General features: G+C 42.0%; 1 protein-coding gene across 1 annotated transcript; it reads left to right on the forward strand.

The window, feature by feature from the left end:
- The first annotated feature begins 2,393 nt into the window (after positions 1 to 2,393).
- Positions 2,394 to 24,118, forward strand: LONRF3 (LON peptidase N-terminal domain and ring finger 3). Its single transcript, XM_024197274.3, has 12 exons — positions 2,394 to 3,048; positions 5,070 to 5,188; positions 5,879 to 6,001; positions 8,138 to 8,293; positions 9,926 to 10,169; positions 10,981 to 11,071; positions 15,589 to 15,703; positions 17,473 to 17,594; positions 18,291 to 18,449; positions 21,112 to 21,274; positions 21,869 to 22,018; positions 23,483 to 24,118. Exons 1-12 carry the CDS (start codon positions 2,394 to 2,396, stop codon positions 23,639 to 23,641), a joined length of 2,256 nt encoding a protein of 751 aa, XP_024053042.2. The 3' UTR covers positions 23,642 to 24,118.
- The last annotated feature ends 2,648 nt before the right edge of the window (positions 24,119 to 26,766 follow it).

Genomic DNA, 26,766 nt, shown 5'->3' on the forward strand with positions numbered 1-26,766 from the left:
GAACTAGGTGAACGGAACCCCAGGCCAGCAGCAGGCTGAGTGGGCCGGTGGCATAAAATCAGCATTTTAATTTAATTTTAAATTAAGCTTCTTAAACATTTTGAAAACCTTGTTTACTTTACATACAACAATAGTTTAGTTATATAACATAGACTTATAGAGAGACACCTTCTAAAAAACGTTAAAATGTATTACCGGCACGCAAAACCTTAAGTGAAAGTGAATAAGTGAAGACTCGGCACACCACTTCTGAAAGGTTGCCGACCCCTGGTATAGTGCCTAGCACAAGTGGGGCCCCAAACTAGGTTGAGATTTATAGGTGTTAATATGAGTAAGAATACTGGATGGGAACTGGATTCTCTGACTCCTACTCCTGACTGTCTGCGGCGGGGGAGGGGGGCTATCTGCGGAAGTACAAGGCTGTATCCTTGCTATAGCAATCCTGAGATAGACAACATGTCTCTTTCGCTGAATAGAGATATTGTGACAATGGCTTGTATTTTTACACGCGGTTTTGAAAATTCACGTATGTAGATCAGTTTCTAAAAATGTGCAATCTAAAGCTCTACCTCCATGAACAATTGCAAACAAAAACAAAAAACCTCCTGCAATCGAGTACATTCATTTTGAAGCAAATGCATATAAACATTAATTATGTGGTAGTACAGTTGATTTTTTTTAAAATGTCTTCCAGTATCCTTTGAGGTGGATTTATCCTAAAGATCCCTCTAGGCCAATCAATGAGTATTACTGAAAATTACAATAAAGAGATCAACATAGCTAACCTTATATAAGTTTTTTGTAATAGCAACCTATACCTAAATGTTGTTAATCTAAAAACTGGTGTGTATATATATATACGCGCACACACACACAGGATGAGATATTACATGACTGAACAAGACAAAGTAGACGAGAGATTTTGCTACTTATCATCTAATGTTCTGGTTAGTCTAAGTGTGGTGAAATGTAAATATGTTCTCTAGTTCCTTAAAAGGGGTGTGGATTTGTTTATAAAGAATTTTTACTATAAACTGTATAATTAAACTTTGTATAACTCCACTGCTGCCTTGGGGTGAGGACTTGATTCCTTTGTTTTGCAACGATACTGGTCTTTGGAATTGTATCTTTAACTGATGTTTTATTTATACTGTAGTCATCAAACCACTACGGCTGCAGAGTACCTTTCAGCGCTAAGCGTTTTGAATACATTAGGGAATTAGGCTTCTCACCACCACTAGGTAGTGAGTAAGGTCCGGAGTTATGCAAGTGTGGTTTTAAACGTGAGGATCAGTGGAACACGTTGTACAAAAAGGGTTGGGGAGGGGATTGTTGTTTTCTTCCTAAGGTGTTGCTAACTAAACTAGCCCTTTTCTTTGGGTAAAATAAATACAATAACCGAGACAAACCCATTTGCAATGACCCGGCTATTCCCGCGAAGGAGGATTTGTCCAGGTTCTGCAGTGTATAAACTCCCCAGGGCAGGGTCGGGGAAAGAGGGGAAACGCTCAGATGCCGCTTTGCAAGTTGATTGCTACTCCGTGTGTGCCAAGAGGGGCCGTTTCAGTGGGTCAGGCCCGTGTGTGTGAAGAGTTGGGGGGGACACCTGTTTCTCAGACCCCTGCGTGCTCTGGGCTGGGTTAGGGAAGCGAGCCTGTAACCAGCCTCGGGGGAAGTGGAAATCTCGCCCTGGGCACAGCGGGGTTTTTCCACTTCGGTGTATTTTCGACTGCGTCGTCCCTTGAGTTTCGCAGCCACGAGTCCCGGAAGGAGACAGGGCGCCCAGCATCGCCTCCTGCCCCTGGAGAGCGGCCCGACCGGAGCCGCCCCGGCAGCACGGGGAGCCCGCGGGCGCCTGGCTCTCCCCGCGCCCCAAGTCCTGCTCTGCTCCCGCCGCCGCCCCGTGCCCGCAGCTCTAACCCCCCGATCCCTTGCGGGGGGAGCCGCTCCCCTCCAGCGCCCGTCTCCCCTCCCCAGCCCGCAGCCGGGCGTTACAAAGCCGCTCCGGACTTTATGCACCAGCCAGCCCGGCCCTTCCCTCCAGGGCTGCCCCTAGAGCCCAGCGCTCCCCGCGGGGGTGGGGTGGGGTGGGGAGGCGACCCCCCCTCTCCTCGCCCCTCAGCCGGGCGCCCCCAGCGCCACGCGGTTACAAAACCAGCCCGTTTTGTAACCAGCCTGCAGGCGCTGGCCAATGAGCGGCGCCGCGCGGGGGGGTCACGTGCCGCGCGGTTTATATAACCGGCCGCGGAGCCGGGGCACTCGTTCGGTGCCGGGCGCGAGCAGCATGGGGCGGCGGGGACGCAGCCAGACGGTCCCAGCAGCAGCAGCACCGCAGCCCAGCCCCGGGGCCCGGCCCCGCGCGCGGCCCCGCGCCCTGTAGAGCGGCCCGGGCCATGGGCTCCCACCCGCCGCGCCAGCTGCTGCTGCAGTTCGCCGCCGGGGCGCTCCAGGCGCAGAGCGTGGAGCGGGCGGCCGAGCTGGGCGGGAGCCCGCTGCAGGTGGATGCCCCGAGCCTGCTGCCCGAGTGGCAGGCGCTGCTCAAGCGGGCCGACGCGCTGGCCTGCGGGGGCCGGCTCCACGAAGCCTTCCAGCTCTACCAGCTGGTCTCCCGCCACCAGCAGCTGCGGGCGGAGCAGCTGGAGAAGCTGGTGGAGTGCCTGGCGCAGGGCATCCGGCTCCGAGAGCGGCTGCCCGCCTGCTGGAGCGGCGGGGGCAGCCTCCGGCAGCCCCGGGACTGGGACATCTTCAGCTGCCGCAAGTGCCAGGGCTTCCTCTTCGAGCCCGTCTCTTTGCCTTGCGGACACACGTTTTGCAAAAAGTGCCTGGAGCGGGACCGGGCCTCCGAGTCCCACTGCGCCCTGTGCAAGGAAGAGGGGAGCCTGGCGGCCGGGCAGCACCTCCGCGTCAATGTCATCCTCAGCAACCTGCTGGCCAAGTGGTTCCCCGGACAAGTGAAGGCATCGCAGCTCAGGCACGAAGGGAACCTCTTCTATAAGGAGAGGAAGCTGCAAGCTGCCCTGCAGAAGTACAATGAAGCAGTCAGCCTAGGTAATGACCCCCCCCCACCCCAGAAATGATCCCCCACCGATCCATTCACATGGGGCAGAGTTAAGGGGGTTAATGCTGCAAGACTTAACTCCTTAGAATTTGGCATTTTTTTTTCTACGGGCAACTTTTGCGACTGATCGATCACAGCCAGGCAGAGGGGATGTCAGACGCCCAAATTTCTCCTTAGACTGCTGCTGAGTGTCATTTATAGTCTTGTTTTTAAATCTGAGCCTATTTACCAAGTAGTTTGACATGGGCAAGTTACAGACTTTGATCCCAGGTGCAGCCATTGGGAGGTATTTCTAGCTAGAACATTGGGGTGGGTGTGGCAGTTCGCATGCGGTGCCGAGGATATGCTATAAAGCCGAGTCCTTTATAAAAAAGCAAACGTTATTAATTTCTGGAGTACTGACTGTCTTAGTGCCAGTTTAAAATCAGTTTACCGAACAGTTTGTCCTGTGCATACTAGGGACTTACAGGCAGCAGAGCATACATGACCTAACGGTGCTCTTTGTTTGGTGGTGGTTGTAGTTTGACAGAGTAAACCAATATCCATCATATTTACCTCTCTTCTCCAGCCATCTCTTCTGGGGGGAGGGATAACTTTTAGGAATCTGTTATTATTTTGTTTTTTTGTAAAGTCCAAAGTGAAACTAGGTCAGGAGAACAGTGTGTTGCATAAGCTTTTAGCCTGCGACTCTGGTCTGGATTCCCTGCCCCCTTCTTATGGAATGGTTGTATAACCAGTGAAGTAACAACAAATTGGGTCATGTTTCTGAAAGCATCCCAGAGGTTTGCTCGTATTTATCAAAATTACGAGTGAGTCATTGTCACAGCTTCCCATTACATGGTGCTCATTGGAATATGCTTTATTTCAGGAGATGGTTGCTGCTTTTTGCCTAAAAAGGGCTTTCCCTCTCTTGAGAAATCTAACTTACGCAGCAGCACGTGGTGAATCATTAATGGACATGTTGCAATGAGTGAAAACATTTAAAATACCCTGGCCTATTTTGTTGAGGGACTTGCTTGTCAAATGATTTTACTAGATATTTAGTGCTTGATCTTGGAATACATGCAGGTCACTTTTAGAACTCATGACAGTTCTGTGTCCTCTTCAGTCTCCACCCAACAGGAACGTTGTAGTAATACAGAACAGCTAAACAAGCTTCTGTAAACACGGTTCAGTTTAACAATGTCAAGCCAGTAATAAACCTTACAAATGGTTGTGAAGAAAACTGATTTATTACTTGTTAACTATAATCTGGCTTCAAAATAAGTAGTGTTGCATAAACTAAATGTAAAAAAAAATTTTTAAATAACAATAAGGGTTCTTAGTCTGGGATATTCTTTAATTGAAGACCAGAATTTTTTCTTAAACCACATTGTGTCTAGCTGTTACAGCACATAGCGTATGAAACAATGGGGCCATTTGATCTATGCTGCTGTAAGAGTTATGTGATGATTGCTGTTATTAGAGATGTGAGTGAGGTAATATCTTTTATTGGACCAACTTCTGCTAGTGAAAAAGAAGTGTTGAGCTGCACAGAGTTCTTCAGGTTGTCATTTAATTTCCTTTGATTATAGAGTTATGTACCATTTACAATTTTTGATCCCAAACCTTTTGAAAAGGGAGTTACTCATTTTAAAATCCCATCTATACTGTGGCAGCATTAATTGGGCCATAATAATACAGTTATGACACACCTTAAATCTTTCTGGTCAGCTTCTATAAACAATCTGATCCTCTGTCTGAGCTGGTGATTTATTTTGTGAGCTGTTCTGAATTTTATGTATGCAGTGTTTACAGCAGTTGTGTAATATAAATCTGACACCTTTGTACCTGGAAATCCCCAGTGTGATTGCCATATCTGATTTTGTAATTGGTTATTTAAATAATGGGTGTTTGCTTTCCTGAGACAACTTGAAAAACTCTTTTCTAAAGCAAAAAAAGAGTCCTAAAGTATAGGGCCCATGTCAGTAATGTTTGTAGTAATTATAATGAGACAATGTTTCCATTGCAGCTCCAAATGACCATTTATTATATAGCAACCGGTCCCAGATTAACTCTACTTTGAAATCTTATGAAGATGCATTGCATGATGCAGAAACAGCATGCAGGCTCCAACCATATTGGTCAAAGGTAAGTTCTAATTTTAACAAATGTATTTAGGGGTAAAACCTCTTTGGCCATCCTGGTGGCTTAGCAAATGCTGTAGCACAAAAGAACTGAATTTGAGAGATGCCTCAACTCTCAGCATCTTAGATCAGTAGAACTCAAACACATTCCATGGGAATACAACTGAGTTCTCTCCCTAGGGAGAAGGGCAGGGGGGCACAGGATGATGGACTAAGCACAATTGTCACTGACCTTTATGGAGGTCAGGCTCTAATGCCCTGTCAGAAGTTGAGTGCAGTGTTTATATTGTGCTAGAAGGAAGCATTAAGGAGAAGGTTAAGAGATCAAGTTGTGGGAAGAGGTTCTTTCCAATGAAGAGATGAGGGATCCCTAGGACTTCAACTACACCAGCCTTTAACTGCAGACAGATGCTGTGAGGGTAAACTTGCATGTGTATCGGGGGGGGGGGGGAGGTAGGGATGTGATACTTCTCTGAAAGCTAAATATGAAAAATCTTCAGGCGTATTGTGGTTAAAAACTCAGACTTCTTATATTTCTCTCGTGTTATTTAAGTAATGCAAACTATCATAATTGCCTTGTGCCTATTTTTATTTCACTTTTGGAATTTTTTTCATAGTAATTATCTTGCTTTAATGAAGAGGCTCAATGTGGTAAAAGGAAATAAACTAGAACTGTAGATCTGTTTGCTTTCAGGGTCACTTAAGGAAAGGACAAGCATTGGCTAATGTGGGGAAAATAGAAGAATCTTTAAGAGAGTTTCTATTTTGCCTTGCCCTGGATTTTGGGAACAGGGCAGCCAAATCAGAGGCTCAAAAGGTGAGTTCTTTAGCCTTGTGCAACAACACTTAGATTACTAAAAATGAAATAGATTTTTTTTTGTTTTAAAAAAATAAATAATGAAGTAAAGATTATTACATGGTGACGTATTACATGGTGTCCATTGCTATACTCCGAAAAGTTTCATTGGAGAGAACAAGAAACACATACAGCACACTGTGTATAGAAAGGCTGTTTTGTGTCTTAAATATTAGTAAGAGAGTTGCCTGTGTAACTTGGATAACAGTAGAGTTGTTAAAAATCAATGGGAGGTTAGTATTGCACTCCTAGACTCCGTGCAATTACACTTCCAGTCTGTTTCCTAGTCTTATTACCAGGTAGACTGATGCTATCAATTGGGACAGAAGTGGGAGTTTCTAGTTAATGTTGTATCAGCTCGATGACTCAGACTGTGAAAACACTGCGCAGCAAGGCCAGGATTCCACTTGGGAGCAGCATCACTCTTTTCACAGCCACTAAAGAGGCTGTGAGCATCAGCAAGCAGAGAAGGCATGAAAGGGAATAGAGTAAACAAAGGAAGAGACTTATTTTAAAAACTGTTTCAAAAGGTGGCTAATTAAAGATAAATGGGCAATGTGACAGATCTATAATAAGCTTCTTCCAGTAGCAAACTAAGCTACAGTATATAGCTGTTACCTTTCTCTTTAAAGAGCTACTGCCAAGGTTGCTAATCCTTCTTTACATACCTTTGGATAATTGTTTCAGTTATTAACACTTACCTTAAGGTTTGCATGTGTATGTTTGACCCTTTGTTGAAAATAATCTTTGCTGGGACACTCAACATTATATAAAATATAATAATAATTTTAGTAGTGGTCCCTGCAGTGAAAACAAACGAGTACATGATTGTTCTGATGTGAGGAAGTGTTTGTGCACCAGTTTGATTATAATATAGTTGATTGGGAGGCTTTGAGTGACTGTAGACATTTGTGTTGTTTTTCCTGTGTTTTCCTGAATTGCTAGCATGTTCCTGTCCCAAAATGCAGTCTCACGCATTGTCATTGATTCATGTATCATTTTTGTAGTGATATCTTCCTGTGTGTTGGAGCAAGATATAATGAACTGATAGGTTTCTAAATTCAGGCTCAAAGTAGCCTTGTCCACGAATGCTATTCACTTCTAAGTAATAGGGTCCTGAGGAGGAACTCGACTCTGTCAGCTACAGAGTGCTTCAAATGATATAATCTATTGATTTTTTTTCCCCAAGACTGTTTGCATAACAGTGACATCCCCTTTTTATGAAATCCTTCACGTGAAAATTTGTCGTTCTGCTCATTGTAATTGGCAGTCTTCACTGGAATTCGTTTTGACGTTGAAGGTTCAATCCTGCAGTCTTACTCACAAGAGGAGTCCCTTTTTGGCTTGAACAGGACTATGGATTGATTGTTATTCATACATGATGTGCTCAATGCACATATGGAAGCATTGCTGGACCAGGCTTGGAGTTTGGTGAAACGATTTCAGTCTTTTATAACATGGAATTCTTATTTTTTTAATGCATTCAGTGAATTGCACTCTGCTAATGGCTAGCAATTTGCTAGTGGATTTTACATTTGTTTTCGGTTGGCGAGAAGCCATTGCCCGTTTTTCATGCCTGCAACTTTGTCACTGTCTGAATTTTTCTTTCTCGACACACCAATTATTTGTAACATAAGAAATTTGATTGGGCCTGGACCTAGGGGATGGTAAGTGCCCTCAGTTCCCAATGACTTCAATGGGAGTTTAGGGTGCATAGCACAAACTTGTATCGAATTCGTCAAGCAGTAGCTGCAGACATGTTTATGTAGAATTCTAGTTCTACAGTCTGCAGAACATAATTCACATGTGTGTAAGCGGTGTTACCCTAAAGAACAAAATCAGTTGACAACTTATCAGCACATTTAACTCTGAAATTGACTCTTTTGCTTATTCTAAGCCTGCATCACACCAGCTTTTATATTTGTTCCTTTTTTGGTTCACCCTAAATCTAATTAGTTGTTGTCCAGGGCTTCTTGAGTGGTTTTGTAAATCAAAGATGTTTGTCAACCATCCCCTTCCTCACAATCCCCACTTTCCCTTAAGAGATTGTAAGAGAAGAACTAAGTAGTGAAGTATGTATTCTGTTTTATATCACAGCTTCTACTTAGTTTATTTTCACCCATCCCGGGAAACGCTCAGGAACACTTACCCGATATCCTGCAGCTGTTGTCACCTCACTCTAGATTGAAGGGGAACCTTCTAAATTCAGTGGGATCTGCAGACACCAGCCATAACCTACAAAGGTTGCTCAAGGTAAAAATAAACTGTGTGGTTCTTAATTTTGCTGTGTTGTATGGGACATTGAATAATACTTTTTTCCAGATTGTGTTTATTGAGAATCAGAATACTTCATACAGACAAGCTAAAGACTGCTTTAGGGATGGAAAAGCTGCAACAAACTACTAATTTACTGGATTCAACTTAATTGATACATAAAAAGGAAGGAAGGCTGTCAGACTTCAAAAGATGATCCTTCTTTTTCTTGCTTGTCAAAATTAATCTCTTTACCTGTGATAACAGAAATTCTAGATCTTCCATTTAGTTTACAACTCAGCCCCATCTCTGCTGTAAAGTTCGGATCCAGATGTCCCCATAGTTTGGGAGATGTTCAGATCAAGGGTTTTGATTTGGCCCTTAATTGATGATAGGCCATCCACCCTGGATTTAGATCCAAAGTTCAGAAGTATTCAGGCTGGCGATTATGGGGTCTTTACCAATATGGGTATATGAGCCACCCATGAGGTTGGTTTCAGATCCAGAGTTCACTAATGTTTATGGGAGTTTGGCTTGAGAGGTTTGGCTGAGGACTATCTTTAGTTCATCCAAACCTGAGACTCCGAGGGTGTAAATTCTGTCACATAGCTGTAGGAAAGCTTTGCGCCAACTCCTGCAAACTAGAATGGTGGCTTTTGCACAGTTCTGCTCAGGTGGACCCCTAAGTCAATGCCATAGTCTCCAAAAGGCCTTTTGTGCTTTCTGAGGAGAGGCCCCCTCGCTTAGATTGCCATTCCTGAATGAGGTAGGTTATTTGGGAGGAGAGGAGACAATTCAACCCCCTACACCTGCCTTCCTGTGTACCATGGTCTCTGATGGCTCTTGACAATGACCTAGAGTATCTACGTTCATATTCACCAGAGGAGTAGGGGGAATCAGTCCCTCCATTTGATTTGGCAAACTGGTAGGCATTATCCTATGAAATGGTTACTAACTGGCTGTTCCATGGCAACAGTAGGATTAAGGATGATGCAGCAAAACTTCTTTAATTTATGACCTGTTGTCTGGGATATTGTGAGCAGCCCATTTTAGCTATTGAGTAAAAGATCAGTCTCACTGAAGCAGCCTTTTGTATGTACTTTTCCTTTTATCGATTGTTTTGTGTATACTCCTACACCTCCCTTGGAATAAAGATCATATGGTGTTTAGTCTTTTAAACCAGCAGTGTGATATACAAAATATTTTTCACTCCTAACTTAAAACCAGTCAAATGGATTTTTCCATAGTTCAGGAAATGACTTCCAGGGTGAGACTTAGCCATGATACTTGATTCAGGAAGTAATTTGGCAAAGTTATAGGCCCCTCTAAATGAAGGCTGATAACACAGCAACACTGTGCTTGTTTTGTTTTGTGTGTGCTTGTTTTGTTGTATATTTTGGGAAGATGGTATTTTGACTGAAAATAAGGCCCAGACACACTGGTTCTCAAACTGGAGTCCATTGGTTTGCAGACCCCTTCTTGATGGTCTGCAACATGACAATTTTTGAGATCGGAGCAGGACTGTGTGTGTGTGTGTGTGTGTGTGTGTGTGTGTAGTTCTCTTACAAAGTGGTCTGCAGAATGAAAATGCTACAGAACTGCAGTCCTGATGTACAATCCTCTTTCGCACAGGTAAATGTGGAACAGAAAAAGAGTTTCCCTGCTCAGGAAGAACAAAAAATGAGTGACTGTGGCAGTCTGAGAAAATCCATTCAAATGATAGAAAGTAAAAAAGGCTGCTCAGAAGATGAGAACAAACATGCCTCCGCCCCAGAGTCTGCCCTTCTCATTTCTGAGAAATGCAGCCTTCTGAAGAGAAAGCACTGCTCTGAGGAAATGAGAAGTGCTGAGGTGCCCTGCAAACTCATGAAGAAAGGTAAACCTGTTTAATAAAATGGGGGCCTGGTCCTGTGCTATGAAGGCAGTGGGAATTTTGCCTTAGTAAGGAATGCAGTGTTGGATCCTTAATTCCAGCAGGAGTTTTGCCTAGGTAAAGAGTGCAGGACTGGGCTCCAAATTAGATTTTCATGTCTTTTCTATTCATTCTGGATTGTAGTCAGGGCTTGAACTGATGTGGAGAGAGTGCAGTTTCCTCTGTAAAAGTAATTACACTAATAAATCTAGGAAGAGAACAAAAGGGATTGGGCCAAGCCCTTGTTTACCAGTTGAGCCCTGAGAATTGAGAGAAATGTCAGTGCCATGTACACTTATGGCACTCTGTCCAATAGTAATAGTATAATTAAAGTCAAAATTTTGACTTGCTTTATTCATACCTACAAAGCATGAACGTTGTTCATTGCTCATGACATCTCTGAGACCACAGAAGTGTTTGGGCCTGATTCGCCCTCCATTCCATGGATAGACAGTGGCGTGACAGGAGAATCCAGCCCTTTATATATTTCCAACAGTGACAACATGGTTGTGTGAGATTAAATTCAAGCCTGTTGTGAGTTGTGCCCACTTATACCGAGGCTGATTTTTTTTGGTGTCTGCACACAAATTATTCCCATGATCCTAATGATTCAATAACTACTCATAAATACATGCAGTATGTGATCACATACTGCATGTTAAAATCAGATGCTGTTTGTGAACTCCCAAAACAGTCTGTCTTTGAAATGTTAAACCAGTCACATAGCTGTGTCCAGTTATATATTCCAATGACTTTTTTTTACAATTATAAATAGGTGCAATTGATGCCAAGGGATCTAGTGCTGGGCGCCGCGTTCCATTTGAATTTGTGGACCCCTCTGACCTGGATTGTTCTTTGTGTATGAGGTATCCATTATTTTCTAACAAATGTTTTTATATTGTACCTGTTTTTCACTGCCATGATCTATGGCATTCCCTAGCTTGCTCGGTCGCTTATTTTTCTATCATTTGGAAGCTGTTTGTTTGGGGGGGATGGGTTTTTCCCTCACTTCTAGTTTTTGGTTCTGAAACGTTAACTATGAATGGGACTATGTCTGAAAGCTTTTGATGTGCCCCAGGCAAATGACTGTTCTGGCAAAAGATACCTCATGTCAGGGTTAAATAGATTAATGAACATATCTGAAAGATTTCTTCTTACCAGCCACTATGTGGAAGTCAACACTTAGTCCTCTGCAGTTAATTTAATACATACGCCATGTATCGATTTTTTTCATAATGCTTGAAATATTTGAAAAGTTGATTTCTATGAAAACACATTATGTAAAATGGTGCCACTATAATAAAGTAGTTGTTGCAATAGTAAAGGCCTTATAAGCAAATAGAAGTCCTTTGTGTGTCTCTAGTACTTAGCCAAAATAAGTCAGCACAAATAACCAAACATAGGCTCAATATACACTTGCTCGCTGTTCTGTTCACACAGTTAAATATCACTGATTTCTCCTCAGAGATGCTTCTAATTTGAGCATGAAAACGGGAGTTGCCTAACAAATCAGTTTTATTATTGGTCTTGCATGCTCCATTAAACTTTGACAGAGGCAAATACATCTTCCCAACTAACATTTAGAAGTACACAATAGTTAAACTATTCTTCCAAATAAAATCTCTAGCTTCAAGCCAGTGTGTGGCAATAAGTTAAACCTTATAAAAGCACTACTATGTTGTAGCTATTATTGGTCAACAAAAGTGCAAGAGTAGACTGCAGATAAAGAGTTCAGGTACAAGATGCCAACCTAGTTCCTGTAGCTGTATACGAACAGCCTGACTTCAAATCATGTTTGTTAAAAATATACAGCAAAACTAAGTATAATTAACATTAGAACTGTGTGCAGGAGATGTAAAATTTAAGCACCTTTCACAGGTCTGTCAGTTTGTGTAATCCGTTCTCAATTAGGATGATTACCTTGACGTGTGACCATAAGAATAAGGAGTTGAGAAATGTATTGGAGTTGGTTTCTCAGGGCTCTGACAAGGACACAGTCGCACTCCAGGAAAAAAAAAAAAATCCCCCAAACCAATTAGCTGTGTTCTGGATTAATCCCCTATTAGCTTTTAAATGAATTGGCATTTGGTTTTTTTGGGGGGGGCGGGGGGGTTTCTGGACACATGGCTGCAGAAGTTTGGATTTGTGTCATTATTTTGACTGAAAAGTTTGCAAATATTTTTGTGCCATCTTTAAAAAATTGTTTAAAATAAAATGAAATGTTTTGGAGAAAATAGGGTATTTGGTTTGGCTAGTTTCAGCTTGGAACAAATTGTTAAAAGAAAACAAAAAATAAAATCAGAAGCCTAAACTATAAACCTGCACCAAGTGCTCCAAAAGTTTACACAGCTCTCAAAAGATTCAGTATTCGTAAGAGCAAAACTCTTCCTCCTACACTCCCTCCCTCCACCACCGCCATATATGCGCACACAATTTGAATTTGGCTGTTTTAATGAGGATGCCCATTTGACTGTTTACAAAGCAATTTTCAGGTACCTTTTTTAAAAATTACTTCGCTCTGACCCTTTACCTTCCCTGACTGTCACGATATTGGCCCTGATCCTGCAACACAGGACAGCACAGATCCTTGCAGCCACATGGAGTCCCACTAAAGTCCTTGAGACCATATGGATGTCAGGGCCTGTGTAAGACGATCCTGTTGGAGGATCTTCCTCTTGCCACTGATATTAACGCATAGTGGTCCTCATGGTCATTATCCATATTGTGTCATTCAGAAATGACTTATCTGTGATTTGGAGGCTGAGGTGTACTTTGGACTAATAGTGACCTTTCACCAACTAACTGCAGAAGCTACTATTGACCTATTTCATCTAAGTGGCAAAGGTGTTACTGACCTATATCCATTTCAGTGGCATGCAGTAAGCACTGGCAGAACATGTTTCGAGGTGGTGAGTCACCCATTCCAGCGGGGGGGGGGGGACAGCAAACTGTCCTGCTGCAAAGGAAAGGATAGGAAGAATAGTAACAGGCCAATATGGCAGCTTTTTGGTGACCTAAAAATCAAAAAGGAATCCTACAGAAATGTAAACATGGACAAATTGTTAAGGATGAGGTATATTAGGTCCTGCCTTAGCCTAAGGGCTGGATGGATGAGCTCTCCAGGTCCCTTCCAAGCAAACACAGAAGCATAGAAATGTAGGGCTGGAAGTGAGCAGGTATTTCCCACCAAGGGTGAATATTGTTGCTGTTGTCGTACTGCACCTGACATGTGGTCTCAAGAAATCTTTCTCTACAATATATCTTTCTCCAATTTGCGAGGCTTAAATCAGCCCCCATTAAACTCAATAGCAAAACTCCCATTAGTGCAGTAAGAGCTGGATCAGGACTGTGATCTAATAGACCTTTCCTGTGCTGTATGCTTACATTTCAAGTGGTATTTGTCCAAGTAAATCTATTGTAAGTTGATTAAATGTACAAACACTTATTTTAGAACTTGGTATTAAACATTTTAAAGCAAAACGGGTAATATTATGCAGTAAAGTTTCTGCTCTTTGAACAACTGACAGGATTTTAACTGATATGCAACAAGATAACTGGCATTTTAGATATTCCTTCATATGCTCCCTCACTAAATGTCTGTACTTATAGCCACTAATGACACTTAACAAAATAGCAATAGCCAGTTTATTAAGAGTCAGTATGTTCTTAAACATATTTTGCATGCTGAAAAAAATAAGTATGGAATTATTTTTATCCCTGGACAGTAGCACCCAGATTTATCTTGATTAAACCAGTTTATTTTTATTTTTTTATTACCTTTAATAAAATGAACTTAAATTATTTAGTCTGATGTAATTACTTATGAGACCTTAAAATATTGAGTGGGGTTTTTTAAGATCAAAGTAGTCGGTTTTGAATGGTCTCATTTCTAGTTTCAATGATTAGAGAGACTTTGGTAACATCCCTCTGTTCTTTAAATGCTCATCAGCAGGGAAAGATCTCTTTGGAATTTAGTCTTCCAATGAATTTAGCCAGGAAAGAAGACAACTAACCTGAAAAGCAGAATCACAATGTGTGTAATGTTTTGATGAAATATGACTCTAATGTGCATTTATTTTGTGGGAGAATGTTCATTTGGAAGTTAGAAGCTATGCAATGTATTCAAACAAAACTAAATTCTCCAGCATTAGATATGGTAACAATAGTGTATACTGGGGTGGGTAAACTACAGCCCGGGGGCCGAATCCGGCCTTTTAGATGTTTTAATCTGGCCCATGAGCTCCCACCAGGGAGCGGGGTCCGGTGCTTCCCCACTCTGGTGCTCCAGCTGGGGAGCGGGGCTGGGGGCTTGCCCTGCTCCATGCATACCGTGGCTCCACATGGCTCCCGAAAGCAGCGCATGTCCCCCCCCTTTGGCTCCACACTCTGCCCCCACCCCAAGTGCTGCCCTCACAGCTCCCACTGGCTGGGCACAGCCAATGGGAGCTGCAGGGGTGGCGCCTGCACACGGGGCAGCACATAGTGCTGCTTGGCTGCACCTCCATGTAGGAGATGGAGGGGGGGGACATGCTGCTGCTTCCGGGAGTTGCTTAAGGTAAGCGCCGCCCGGAGCCTGCACCCCTGATCCCCTCCCACACCCCAACCCCCTGCCCCCGCCCTAATTCCCCTCCTGCCCTCTGAATCCCTCGGTCCCAGCCCGGAGCACCCTCCTCTACCCCCAACCCCTCATCACCACCCCAGAGCCTTCACCCCCAGCCGGAGCCCTCCCTCATGCACGCACCCCTGCCCCAGCCCGGAGCCCCTTCCCACACCCAGAATTCCTCATTTCTGGCCCCACCACAGAGCCCACACGCCCAGCCAGAGCCCTCACCCCCTCCTACACCCCAGCCCTCAGTTTCATGAGCATTCATGGCCTCCCATACAATTTCTATACCCAGATGTGGCCCTCGGGCCAAAAAGTTTGCCCATCCCTAGTGTATACCCATTTTATTAATCCTATAGGTCCCAAAACTGCAAACAATTATGCATGTGCTTAACTTTACCCATGTGAGTTAGGATTTGCAGGATCAGGGCCTTATTTTTAATCAGCTTAATTTGAAAAACATAAGCCCTATCTTATTATTTTGTACTGCCATTCATCACCATAGCATGAGTGCAATCCTGCTCAAATGTCAATGGAAGTTTTGCCACGGATTTCCTTCAATGGGCCCAGGATTTCAGAGAGCGCTTTCTACATTAGACTGACAATAGCAAAATGCCTTAATTGAATAAATACAAAAGTGAAAAACAAGAAACAGATTTCTGACTAAAGTGCACAGAATTGTAACTACTGAATAAATATGAAAAGATGTTATGAAGTAGCCTTTTAATCTTATTCTTGCTACACGATATTGTCGCTTTTTTGTTGATTGTTCCATTCCAGGCTTTTTTATGAACCTGTCACCACACCTTGTGGGCACACCTTCTGCCTGAAATGTCTTGAAAGATGCCTAGATCACAATGCAAAATGTCCCCTGTGCAAAGAAGGTCTCTCTGAGGTAATGATGCATGAATTTGGTCCACATAAACTGGAGGGGAGGGGGAATTAATAACTTAAGAAATCCACTGGTATATCCAAATATACTTGAAATCCCATATGATTTGGGGAAGAAGCCTTTTTCAATGTCTCTCAGGCTCAGAGCTCATGTAGTTTTCTGTGCTTAAACACTTTTAAGACCTAAAGCCCTGATCCAGCATAGAGCTCTGTGTGGGTGGTTGCACACTGAGATCAGCAGTGCTCTGCCTGGTCAGCCCATGTGGTGCACGTGACTGGTGTTCACTTGAACTTCTTCAGTCATGTTCTCAGTTCATGCCTTAAAAGGATACTGTCAAGTACCTTAGATGCTAATTTTTGTCTGCTTTAAAATTGTTAAATTATTTGTGTGGCCTTCACTAGTAGGATTTGGTATGCTTTCTTTTTCTCTTTGGTTTACTCTTCAGTTTTTGCTCTCTCTCTTGCAGGAATGCATATTTGTAATTATTTGAAGTTTTATAAAAATTTGGGAGCTGAGGGTTGGAAGGGAATAAACTGTTTTAAACATGATGAGAAATGTCTCCCAGATTTCAAGGGTGGGATTTTAAAAAATGCTTGGCATTGGTAAACTCCCATGGACTAACAATTTTCAATTGTAGTGGAGAGGGGAAGAGAGTAGCTAGGGTTTGTAGAGTCTCCAACATTTTGTTCCCTCTTCTGGCTCTGTGACACATTATGTAAAGGGCACTAGTGTTGACTTGCTGCTGCACCAACCAAAAGTAAACAAAATGAGGAAAGTTAATTTTAAGCTCCATGGGAAACACAGCAATGATATAGATCTATACAAATTCTGAGACACATAAACTAAACCAGTAGAGAAAGAAGTGATATCTTCAGAGTGAACAAATTTAAAAGACAGGAAACTATAAATTACTCAACTTTAACTCCTTGAATGGAGTAATGAAACTGAAGCTCATCATGCATCCAGCTGTTTCTGCTATGTTTTTGGGAAATACGAAAGCCCATAGGAAATGGCCAATCCCCCAGAAAAATGACACAGTAGCTTTTTTTGGGGGGGGGGGGGGGGTTACCTACTGTCTGTGTAGGTTCTCCATACCAATTACAGGTGTAATAAACAAAGCCCAATCCTGCACGCTCCGAGCATGGAATTCCCCATGACATCAGTTTGGTGCATGATGTTCATGTAGGATATTAGCTTGTAATGCTGTTCTCTGTATTGCTTTGAAAGGTCTTCTCAAAAATCAGTGCTCTGCCCATGTCTTTATAATAGTGCGATGCTACGGGGGTACACCCAAACCAGAAATGGGTCATGTCACCACCTGTCCTGTAACCCTGCGTGCTCCTGTACTGCCAGCTTTGGCTCAGAGCCCTGACACCAACAGCCTGTTCACAGCACACTGGCATCCACCAGCCTGGTTGCTGCTTGCAGGGGTAACCCCAACAGCCCTTCCAGTCTCAGATCTCCCCAAAACATCACACACAAGACCAGTGTGTGTCTAGCTTTAGTAAAAAGACCGTACTTGACACTTTTATAGTTCAGTAATATTGTATAGAATCAGTTGACTCAATTGCTTATTCTTGGTGACCTTGATTGTCACAAGCAGGCCAGAAAGCAAGGAGGGAAATGGATTAGTGACCATTTCAGTTTATAATGGAAGTGACCAAATACAATTAAGAAAAGGCTACATCAGAGGAAACTTTGGTTAAAATATAGCATGGCAGCCATTGCTATACATTGCTTGATAGCTGCTCAGTTGTGCCTTCTTGTTGCAGTGCTTGGCTCTGAGGAAATATTGCAAAACGGTACTGATGGAGGAGTTAATAGCGAAGTACCTTCCAGAGGAACTCACTGAGAGAAGGAAGATTTATGAAGAAGAAATTGCAGAGCTTTCCAAGTATGTAATCAGTTTGTGTGGGCTTTCGTGGGTTTTTTTTTAAACCAGTCTTTAAAAGTAGTTTAGCTAGCAACTGAATGGGTCTCATCACTGTAGAACATGTCCTAAGGTACTGATAAAGGAGCTTACTCTGTATTACATGATTCAAGAAGGGCAGGGTTCAGATACACAAGATTAAACTTCAAGCTATCTGGTAGCATACTCTTGTGATTGGTTTCAAATACAAGAGGAAATCCAAGCCAGTAATATGAGGTGCATCGCAATGACATTGCGTTCTGTTGATCTTGGCGCATGTCATAGTGGCTGGAAGTGGAATTCCACACCATAAAAAAGCTCACCAGTACATGTGGATTGGAAATTGGATGGGAAAGGGAGAGAATTGAGGAACATCTGAACTCTAAAGCAACCTAGAGAGATGAGGTGATAACTCTTTCTGACTTTGCTGGAAGGATAAAAAAAAAGTTCCATTAATTATAATGGAATATCAATTACCATTATTTGGAAAGATGAAAGCAAAAAATAGTTTAACCGTTTTTGTATAATATAGAAATCTTGTTTTCCATTTGATTTTATTGTAAAGCACTTTGGCATCCTGTAATTGCATTGTGTTGCATAAAATGTCTGTGGTTTGTACCTTTCTAACGTTTGTTTGGAAGATGGTGCATGTTTTCCTAGTGGGTCTTTTTTTTCTTATAGCTTAAATAAGAATGTTCCCATCTTTGTCTGCACAATGGCCTATCCTACAGTCCCTTGCCCTCTGCACATCTTTGAGCCATGTTATCGACTGATGATTCGAAGATGCATGGAGACTGGCACCAAACAATTTGGAATGTGTATTGGTGATCCTGTCAAGGGGTGAGTGAGCAGTGCACACCAGTGGTGGCAGTTGCTTTTCTAGATCAGACCAATGATCTGTTTTAGTCCAGTAGCCTGTCTGTACTAGCTGCCTCAAAGGAAGGTGCTGAAAACCCCATAATGGACAACTGTGGAATAACAAGCTGATGGGGGCTGGGGGGCGTTTCTTCCCAACAGTGTTGGTTACTGGTGTGCTGATGTACTGAAGCGTGAAGATAAGATTTATATCCCTTACTAGACACTTCTACCACATCTAGGGTAACTGCAGATATTATTCATTTAAATATTTAATCTTCCTTTGGAATCCCACTAAGCTATTGGCCTCAATGTTATGTGGCAGTGGCTCACAGTTTATTAGGTATGGCTTGAGGAAAAAGTATTTTCTCTTATTAGTCTTAAATTTATTTCTTTGGTACCGCCAGCCAAGTTGGAATGTTAATGAATTTTACTGTCAAAAGAAACAGTTGTGTTATCAGGTCAAATTGACATCTCCGCTGTATTAAATATAGTGGTTGGGATAGAAGTATGGTCAGCTTAGTACGTGGACTGGCTGAGCATTTACATCATGCCATTTACCGCAAACACTAAGTGCCAATCTTGTATCACCCTGCCTTGAAGCCCACATCTGCATTTTGACTCTTCACCATTGTCATAAGGGACTGCAAAGCTTACTAAAATCATTGGTAAGTTTTTCTTTGTAGATTTTATAGTCCTTCCATAGTGCTTACTATCCTTAACCCTACTGGCCATAGAGTTTTCACTGAACATTTGAAGTTCTTACATTTTGAAATGTAGATAAATAGTAGAAAGTGAATTATCCTTCTAGAACAGTTGCACTGGTCCAGTATGTGGTTACCTAAGAGATTCCATTGCACAAGAAATTCTCAGTATTCTAAAATTCAATGGCAACAGACTACATTAATGCAGAATTAAGATTGCTTGGTGGTATATTGTCCCCTTGCAAAACTCAAACTCCTGAAAACCAGGAAATGCCCAGTTAAGATTGCCCATGGAACCTTAAATCTGCCCTCTTTCAGCAATGCTTCCATAGGTCTGTGTAGTCACAGGGCATTTGCTTTGCCCACCCCACAGTTGCTGAAATGTGTTAGCTCTTTACCTCCTTTTTACAGCCCATTCACTCACTCACAGGATTCCATCTAAAACTATTAAAGGACAAAAATGAGAAGAAAATCATCCTAACTCCTGGACACACATCTGATACGATCCAATGTATGAGATGAACACCAGGAATAAGGCTCAGATTATTTCTGCCCTAATGAATCACCCCAGTGCCCAGTCGGGCACAGTTCTTAAGTCACTGGTTAGATGATGCAGAGTGGACAAAACATGATGCCTGCGCTGTTGGTTCCTAAGCTCTGTGCAGTGTTTCTTTGAAAACATCACATTAATCTGCCCTTGTAACTACTTGGTCCAACCAGTCCCCCAGGAGCTAGTGAAAAAAATCCCCCCGGCAAGTCTCGAACTGGTTGTTTATCACCCATCCCTGTGAATCCCCTATAAACCTCTTCCCCTTGCTGCAGCCCCAAGCCCCTCTCCACTTATTACTCAACTCCTCAGCCTCCTAATAGCCATCTCCTTCCAGGAAGCAGTCAGGTTTAATTTTTTTCCTCCCCACAGACTTCGATTACATTCCCTCAAAATAAAATTGCCGCCTGTGACTTGCAAATTGCAGCTGCCTCTGGCCCCTCAGTCCAAAACTCCTTTTGTCTAAGATGTGGGGCTTGTGATTAATTCATCCTTAGTTATGATAACTGAAGAGGGTGAGTTCACCACCATCCGTCTTAGCATGGTCTGTGATTCATCCAGCTATTAGTACATTTCAATTTAACAGAACAAGGCAGCAGAAGGAAACTGGCTTGGTTTTGGTTTTAGGAGGCATGTAACTTGGATCCTCTAGGTCAAATGATCCCACATTTTGGATCATTAACGCTACCCTTTGCCCCCATGAGGCACCCCAAATTTCATAGCAATCCAAGTAACCATTTGGCTTTTAGAGCACTTACAAAAGCCGAGCATATAAAACGGCAGGCGTGGAAACCCTCTAGTCACCTTTCTGTATTGGCGCATGTGCGCTGTAAAAAGTACGTTTTCTTAAATACTGTTCTCAGTTTGGGTCCCCCCAAAGATTTAATGGGTACCATGCACTACCTGGAGTAAAACGCTGGCTTGAGACCATTATGACCTGCATCACATTAATAGTTAACTGTAATCTCTAGCTCTGTGTGCGAAAAACCCACCTAGAAACTCTTTGAAAAATGGCTTGGGGGTGGGGGGGGAAGGGATTGTATCTCAGAACCCTTAGCCCAAAGGATCCCAATTCTGGCTCACCAAGCCGACTGCACCTTCCTGAGACAGGCCAAATTTCAGATGACTCCAGCTAAGCGCCTCAGTTTTAGAGACTAGAAAAGTCGGCCTTATTACAATGGTGCTGGGCGATCAGCTGAACATTCATGAGGATACAGTTTTGAAAAGTGTTGTATAACCTGAAGGAGAACACTAAACAGAGTAATCTGTATTACATGTAGCACTCCTTGACACTGGTACATATTATTGTATTCTAGAGTGGCTGTTCAGTAAATCGACAGAACTGAACCTGGAAAGAATGCAGCCAATTTATTTGCTTTTGTTTTGATTTAAATAGGTTTGCTGATTATGGCTGCATTCTGGAGATAAGAAACGTTGAATTCTTTGCTGACGGTCGCTCTGTTGTAGACAGCATTGGCAAGAGGAGGTTTAAGGTGATAGAGCACAGCCAGCGTGATGGATACAACACAGCAGATATTGAGTACATTGAGGATCAGAAGGTGAGTTTAACGAAGATTTTCCAAGCGTTTTTATTTTTATAAAGGCAGTTTGTATCAGGATGCGATTTTGCCAGGCCTCCTAATAAGTCTGCTTTATAATTGTCCGATAATCAGATTGGATCTGGCCCTACTCCTGCTGAAATCAATGCTCATATTTTTAAAGTCCACTATTATTGAGAGAATATGTAACACACCCAAAATGTATTAGGTACTGTGCAAACCCACACTGTACTATAGGAAGACAGTGCCTGCCCCGAAGAGTTTTTCATATGAAAAAAAAAAAACCTGAACACAAATCATTTGGGGGACCCATTTTCATTTAAATATATAATCTAGCAAGTGGTGATTGGATTTAGCCTGACAAACACTTGGTTCTGAAAATGGATTTTTTTGTTTTGTTTTAGAACATAGGGGTGAAGGAAAAGGTTGAGATAAACTTTTTTGATTGAGATGCTTTTCAGAAAAATAAACCTAAGAACAAACTTTCAGGATCTGCCCTAGAGTTCTCAAAAGAATTAAGAATGTGTGTAGTGCCTTTTGAAAATGTAATTGGAATTAACTCCAGCCTCACCCCCCTCTCTGTGTTAACTCCAGGTGCAAGGAGAGAACTATGCAGAGTTACTTGTTCTACATGATTCTGTATATGAACAGGCTTATATGTGGTTTAACTCACTCAAACAACCACTCAAGAGTCGAATTCTCAGTCATTTTGGTCCAATGCCAGCTAAGGATCCTGACCCACAGGTACATGACTTTATATTTATCCAGGAATAGAGGTTGTCATTTTTATTGATTACAGGAAGCTTAGCAATCACACACTGATAAACCAAGGAGAATTTTCTAATTCCATTGAAGAAAATGTTAATCCTTTTCATTGATCTTGTATAACCTGTTCAGTATCTGAATTGTTGCCATAAGCTATTGCTGCAGTAACTCTGAGCAAGTCAATATTCATATTTATTATTTCATTTAACTTCCTGAGAAATATTGACAAAAATAATCCCTATTGATTTCAGTGGACGTGCACCAATTTGCAGCGTAACTGAATTTGTCCCAAAGTTAGGTAGAAAATAGAGATCGTACCAAACAGTGACAACTGCAGGACAAAGTTGATGCTAGTGTTACAGGACTCAATACCGCAAGGTGCTGGACACCCTAAACTCCAAGTACTAACAGGGTATAACAGATGTTAGGGTGCTAAATCCCTGATAGGTAGGGCCCTACCAAATTCACGGCCATGAAAAATGCATCACAGACCAGGAAATCTGGCCTTCTCCCATGAATTCTGGTCTTTTGTGTGCTTTTACCCTGTACAGATTTCACAGGGGGAGTCCAGAGTTCACAAATTGGAGGTCCTGACACACAATGGAATTGCGGGGGGGGGCACACGGTTATTTTAGGGGGGCCGCAGATTGCTACCCTTACTTCTGCGCTGCCTTCAGAGCTGGGCGGTCAGAGAGCGAAAGCTGTTGGCTGGGCACCCAGCTCTAAAGGGAGTGCTCCAACAGCACAGATGGCATACCGTATGATGCCACCCTTCTGCACTGCTGCCTTTAGAGATGGGTGGCTGGAGAAAGGTGGCTGCTGACTGCAGGCCCAGCTCTGCAGGAAGCAGCGCAGAAATAAAGGTGGCAATACCATACCATGCCATCCTTGCTTCTGCATTGCTGCTGGCGGTGGCTGGCGGCCTTCAGACTTCTGAAGGCAGCGCCACCGCCAACAGCAGTGCAGAAGTAAAGGTAGCAGTACCGCAACCCCCCTACAACCTTGTGACCACCCCACAACTCCTTTTTTGGGTCAGGACCCCTACAATTACAACACCATGAAACTTCAGATTGAAATAGCTGAAATCATTAAATGTATTAACCAAAATGGACCATGAATTTGGTAGGGCCCTAATCCTAGGTTTGGGCCCACGATGACATAGCATGAAGATAATGCAGAAGAGACAAACTACAGATTACTAGAGGCAAAAATGGGTCTAATCCAAACACTGCAAATTTATAGAAAAGTTTAGGATCTAGGTATAAACTGTGTACGTCTAACTAGAAGTTATTAAAATGGCATTTGGAGGGACCATATAGAAAGCATCTCTTACTAAGAGACTGAAGTGAAAATGTATTGCTCCATACCATGATTTTTTTTTTAAGTCACTGACCGAATCTTCGCTTCTGCATCATAATGTATGTGTGTTGTTCTCTATTGCAGGCTAGCCCCAATGGCCCTGCGTGGTGCTGGTGGGTCCTTGCTGTCCTTCCCCTTGAGAGTAGAGCTCAGCTCCCGTTTCTTGCCATGAAATCTATGAAAGACCGCTTGAATGGCATCAGACGGGTCCTTACATTTATGTCCCGTACAAGGTCACGATGATGCTGAGAACGAGCTGTGAAGCCTCTTGCAATACTTGACTGTGGAGTTTCTCTTGTAACTATATCTAACTGCAATAATGTCTTACGGATTTGTGTGTCAAAACAGGACAAGTTTGAAGTCTAACTTTCAAAGGAAATAAAATATAAAGAGCCAAGGATATTTACAGATCATTCAGTAGTATCCATTTGGATCTCTGAACTTTCTTGAGATGAGTATTCAATTGCTGCACTGCTAGGCTAGTATCATCGGTGTTATATAACAGAACAAAGTGATCTTGTTTGCCATAAACTTTTTGAAAGTTTGAGGTGGGGTTTTTTTTGTAGTAGTAGATAAATGAAATCTGCAGTTTAATGTGAAACAAATACTGATAGTGTTAAAGCATTATTTCAATGAACTGCAAAGTCTTTTATTCCAAATGGTTCAGGTTTATATAGCATTGTATATTATAATGTCCACAACTTCTGTTTGATCATTTATTTTTGCACTACTACAATGTCTTTTTTTTTTTTTTGGTTTCCAAATGTATATTGTAATTATTTATGTGTACATTCTCTACACAGAAAGTAAGCTGCTCTATTTATTTATGGTGTCTTACCATGTATGAATGACTAGGGGAAAAGATATTAGGAATACACAAGCTATTACTTCGATCATTTTTCAATACATTTGTGTTTGAGTACTTTGAATGTTTTTCTACTGTCTCCAGTGTTCTATATTCTAAGAAGGATTGCCCCCAACACAGCTAGCCATGAATATGCAGGCTTTGTCTGAAACAATTCAGTCAGTTGCTGGGTAGAGCTTGATGCTACAATCTTAACTTGGCCCCCAGTCAAGCAAAGCACTTCAGCATATGCTAAAGTGTTTTGTTGATTTGGGGCTTTGGGTAATGAACTTCAGTGGGGTTTGTCCAGAGAGATGACTGAAGGATCCAGCCATTAATTTTGCACAGATATAAAGAGTAGCACTACGCAGCAGCTTGCGGTGAAATGTTGTATTTGAATTGCTATGAGAGTATCACAGCTACCTACAAACAGAAGGCAGGAGCTGATTGGTGTGAGACGCAACCTTTCACCAAAGAGACCTAGAGAGAGGGGTATTATTTCACTTCAGGTTATTAGAGAGATTCTTTATATCAACCCTGTTAAATGTTAAGATCCTGTTATGTTTGTAATTAATATTATGATTTGATTTGTGCTATGAAGGGCTCCAGGAGGGCTCACGAGAAGGAAGGTATTTTAATAAACTTTCTATTTATTCCACCTCAACCTCCAGGTTTTTCCATTAGCCACAAGTCTCTACCTGATCTCTGCGTGTCTCCTGTCAGACACTGAGCCGCTTGATAGCTAATGGTTAAAACCCCAACTGCAAATGAAAATTGGGCTTCACTTCACTTTTTTTCTGCATCTTTTGCTCTGTATAACATTTTGGGCCTGATCTTGCTTCCATTAAAGTCAGTTGGAGTTCTACCATTGACTTACGTGGGAGCAAGCTTGGGTCTTTGTATCTAAACGATGGATTTCCCTCTTCAGAGAGCAAGTAGGATGGATGAAAATTCATGATGATATTGCCCAGAATAGTATTTATTATTTCGTACCCTTCTGGAAAAGCCCTGTAGAATTTAATAGACTATTGTCATCTTTCCATAGGTTTTTAAAATCATTTTAGTTTGAGATAATTTATTTCAGTTCTATAGTTTTTAGAGTAATTTATGAACCCTGTTAAGCTTCTGTAGAATGTAGTTTTTCAGCCCTATTAAATTCTATGGCACTCTTCTGTAAGTGCCATAGAAACAAATTGTCACGTTTCAGATTTCCATCTAGTGATGCAGATTGAAAGTATATTTTGTGTTTTTTGCTTTAGCTACTTGGTAAATACTACAGGAAACTCATTTCAATTAGATTGCCACACTTTTCTGTGGATGGTACTGTGCCTGTTTGAGAATCATACACAGTATAGGGCTTCTGTTCTTGGTTTATTAATTTCATTTTTTGGCATTTGTTTTGAGTTCTATGAAGATATCCAAAAATGGGGCTTTTCTCTTTGTATATACACTTAGTACTGTTTCAAACAGCATTACCTTAAAGGACATTAGGGAACCTTTAGTGTGAATCAGCCAGGTCTATGCAGACCAATTAATGTGCAATATGCTAGTGAACTTCAGAAATCACACATCCCTAGTTCACATTACTGCTCTGTGTTCGCAAGCCAGTGAGCAGGGACATCACCCCTTTCACAGTGCAGTTTGTTTATATAGGTGAAGTCAACGTGAATTGAGTAACCATTTCCAATGTTTTTTTCCAGTTTTTATTGGATAAACACCAATTTCTTTTTTTTAATTGGGGGTGTTTTATCCATGTCTGTTAAAACCAAAAATCAGAAGCCTTGTATATGTATTATGAACACCTGTTTTAAACAGTAAACTGCATGGTGGCTGCTGTCTGCTATGACATCTATCTTCATAAGGAAGAAAACCGATAAGTCACTTAGCAAGGAGTGAGTTCTCATCTTATTTGCAGGTGAAGTCACATTAAATGCAGTTCTGACCTAGGCCATTTCTGTATTAATAATGTATAACTTAAGAGACCAGTCCTGCTCCCATACAAGTCAGTGGGTGTTTTTGGTCCTCGCATCCATACGTCTTTAAGTATCTTGTATTTTGGGACTGACTGTATCGCTCTTTTCTGCATGCCAGAACTTCTGTTACATGTATTTGTTACTGGTTCACAGATAACTATGGAGAGTCCTTTAATTACACTTGGCTGGTGGATTTTAAAAGTAGGCATTGTCCTTTCCATCACTCGCAGGGTGAGTTGAAACCACCAATTTTCAACTCTTGGAGTTAATTATGATAACATCTACCAGTTTCTACTTATGCCACTGTGTAGTGTTTATTTTTGAGATACAGTAAATTTGGCATCTTGTCTGAAATGTGAGAAAATAGCTTTAACAATACCTTCACTTAAATTTCATATACTACATTGATCTGATAGTATACTTATTATTCTCGCCATCAAGTTGTCCCCATAACTCGGTGTACTGACCTACTGTAGAATAAAAACAATCCTGTTACCTGTGCACCCAAAAGTATTGATCAATGGCAGTTTTGGCTGCACACCAAATACAGG

This window comes from Terrapene carolina, unplaced genomic scaffold (assembly GCF_002925995.2).
Source record: "Terrapene carolina triunguis isolate 2854851 unplaced genomic scaffold, T_m_triunguis-2.0 Scaffold131, whole genome shotgun sequence".
NCBI lineage: Eukaryota > Metazoa > Chordata > Testudines > Emydidae > Terrapene > Terrapene triunguis.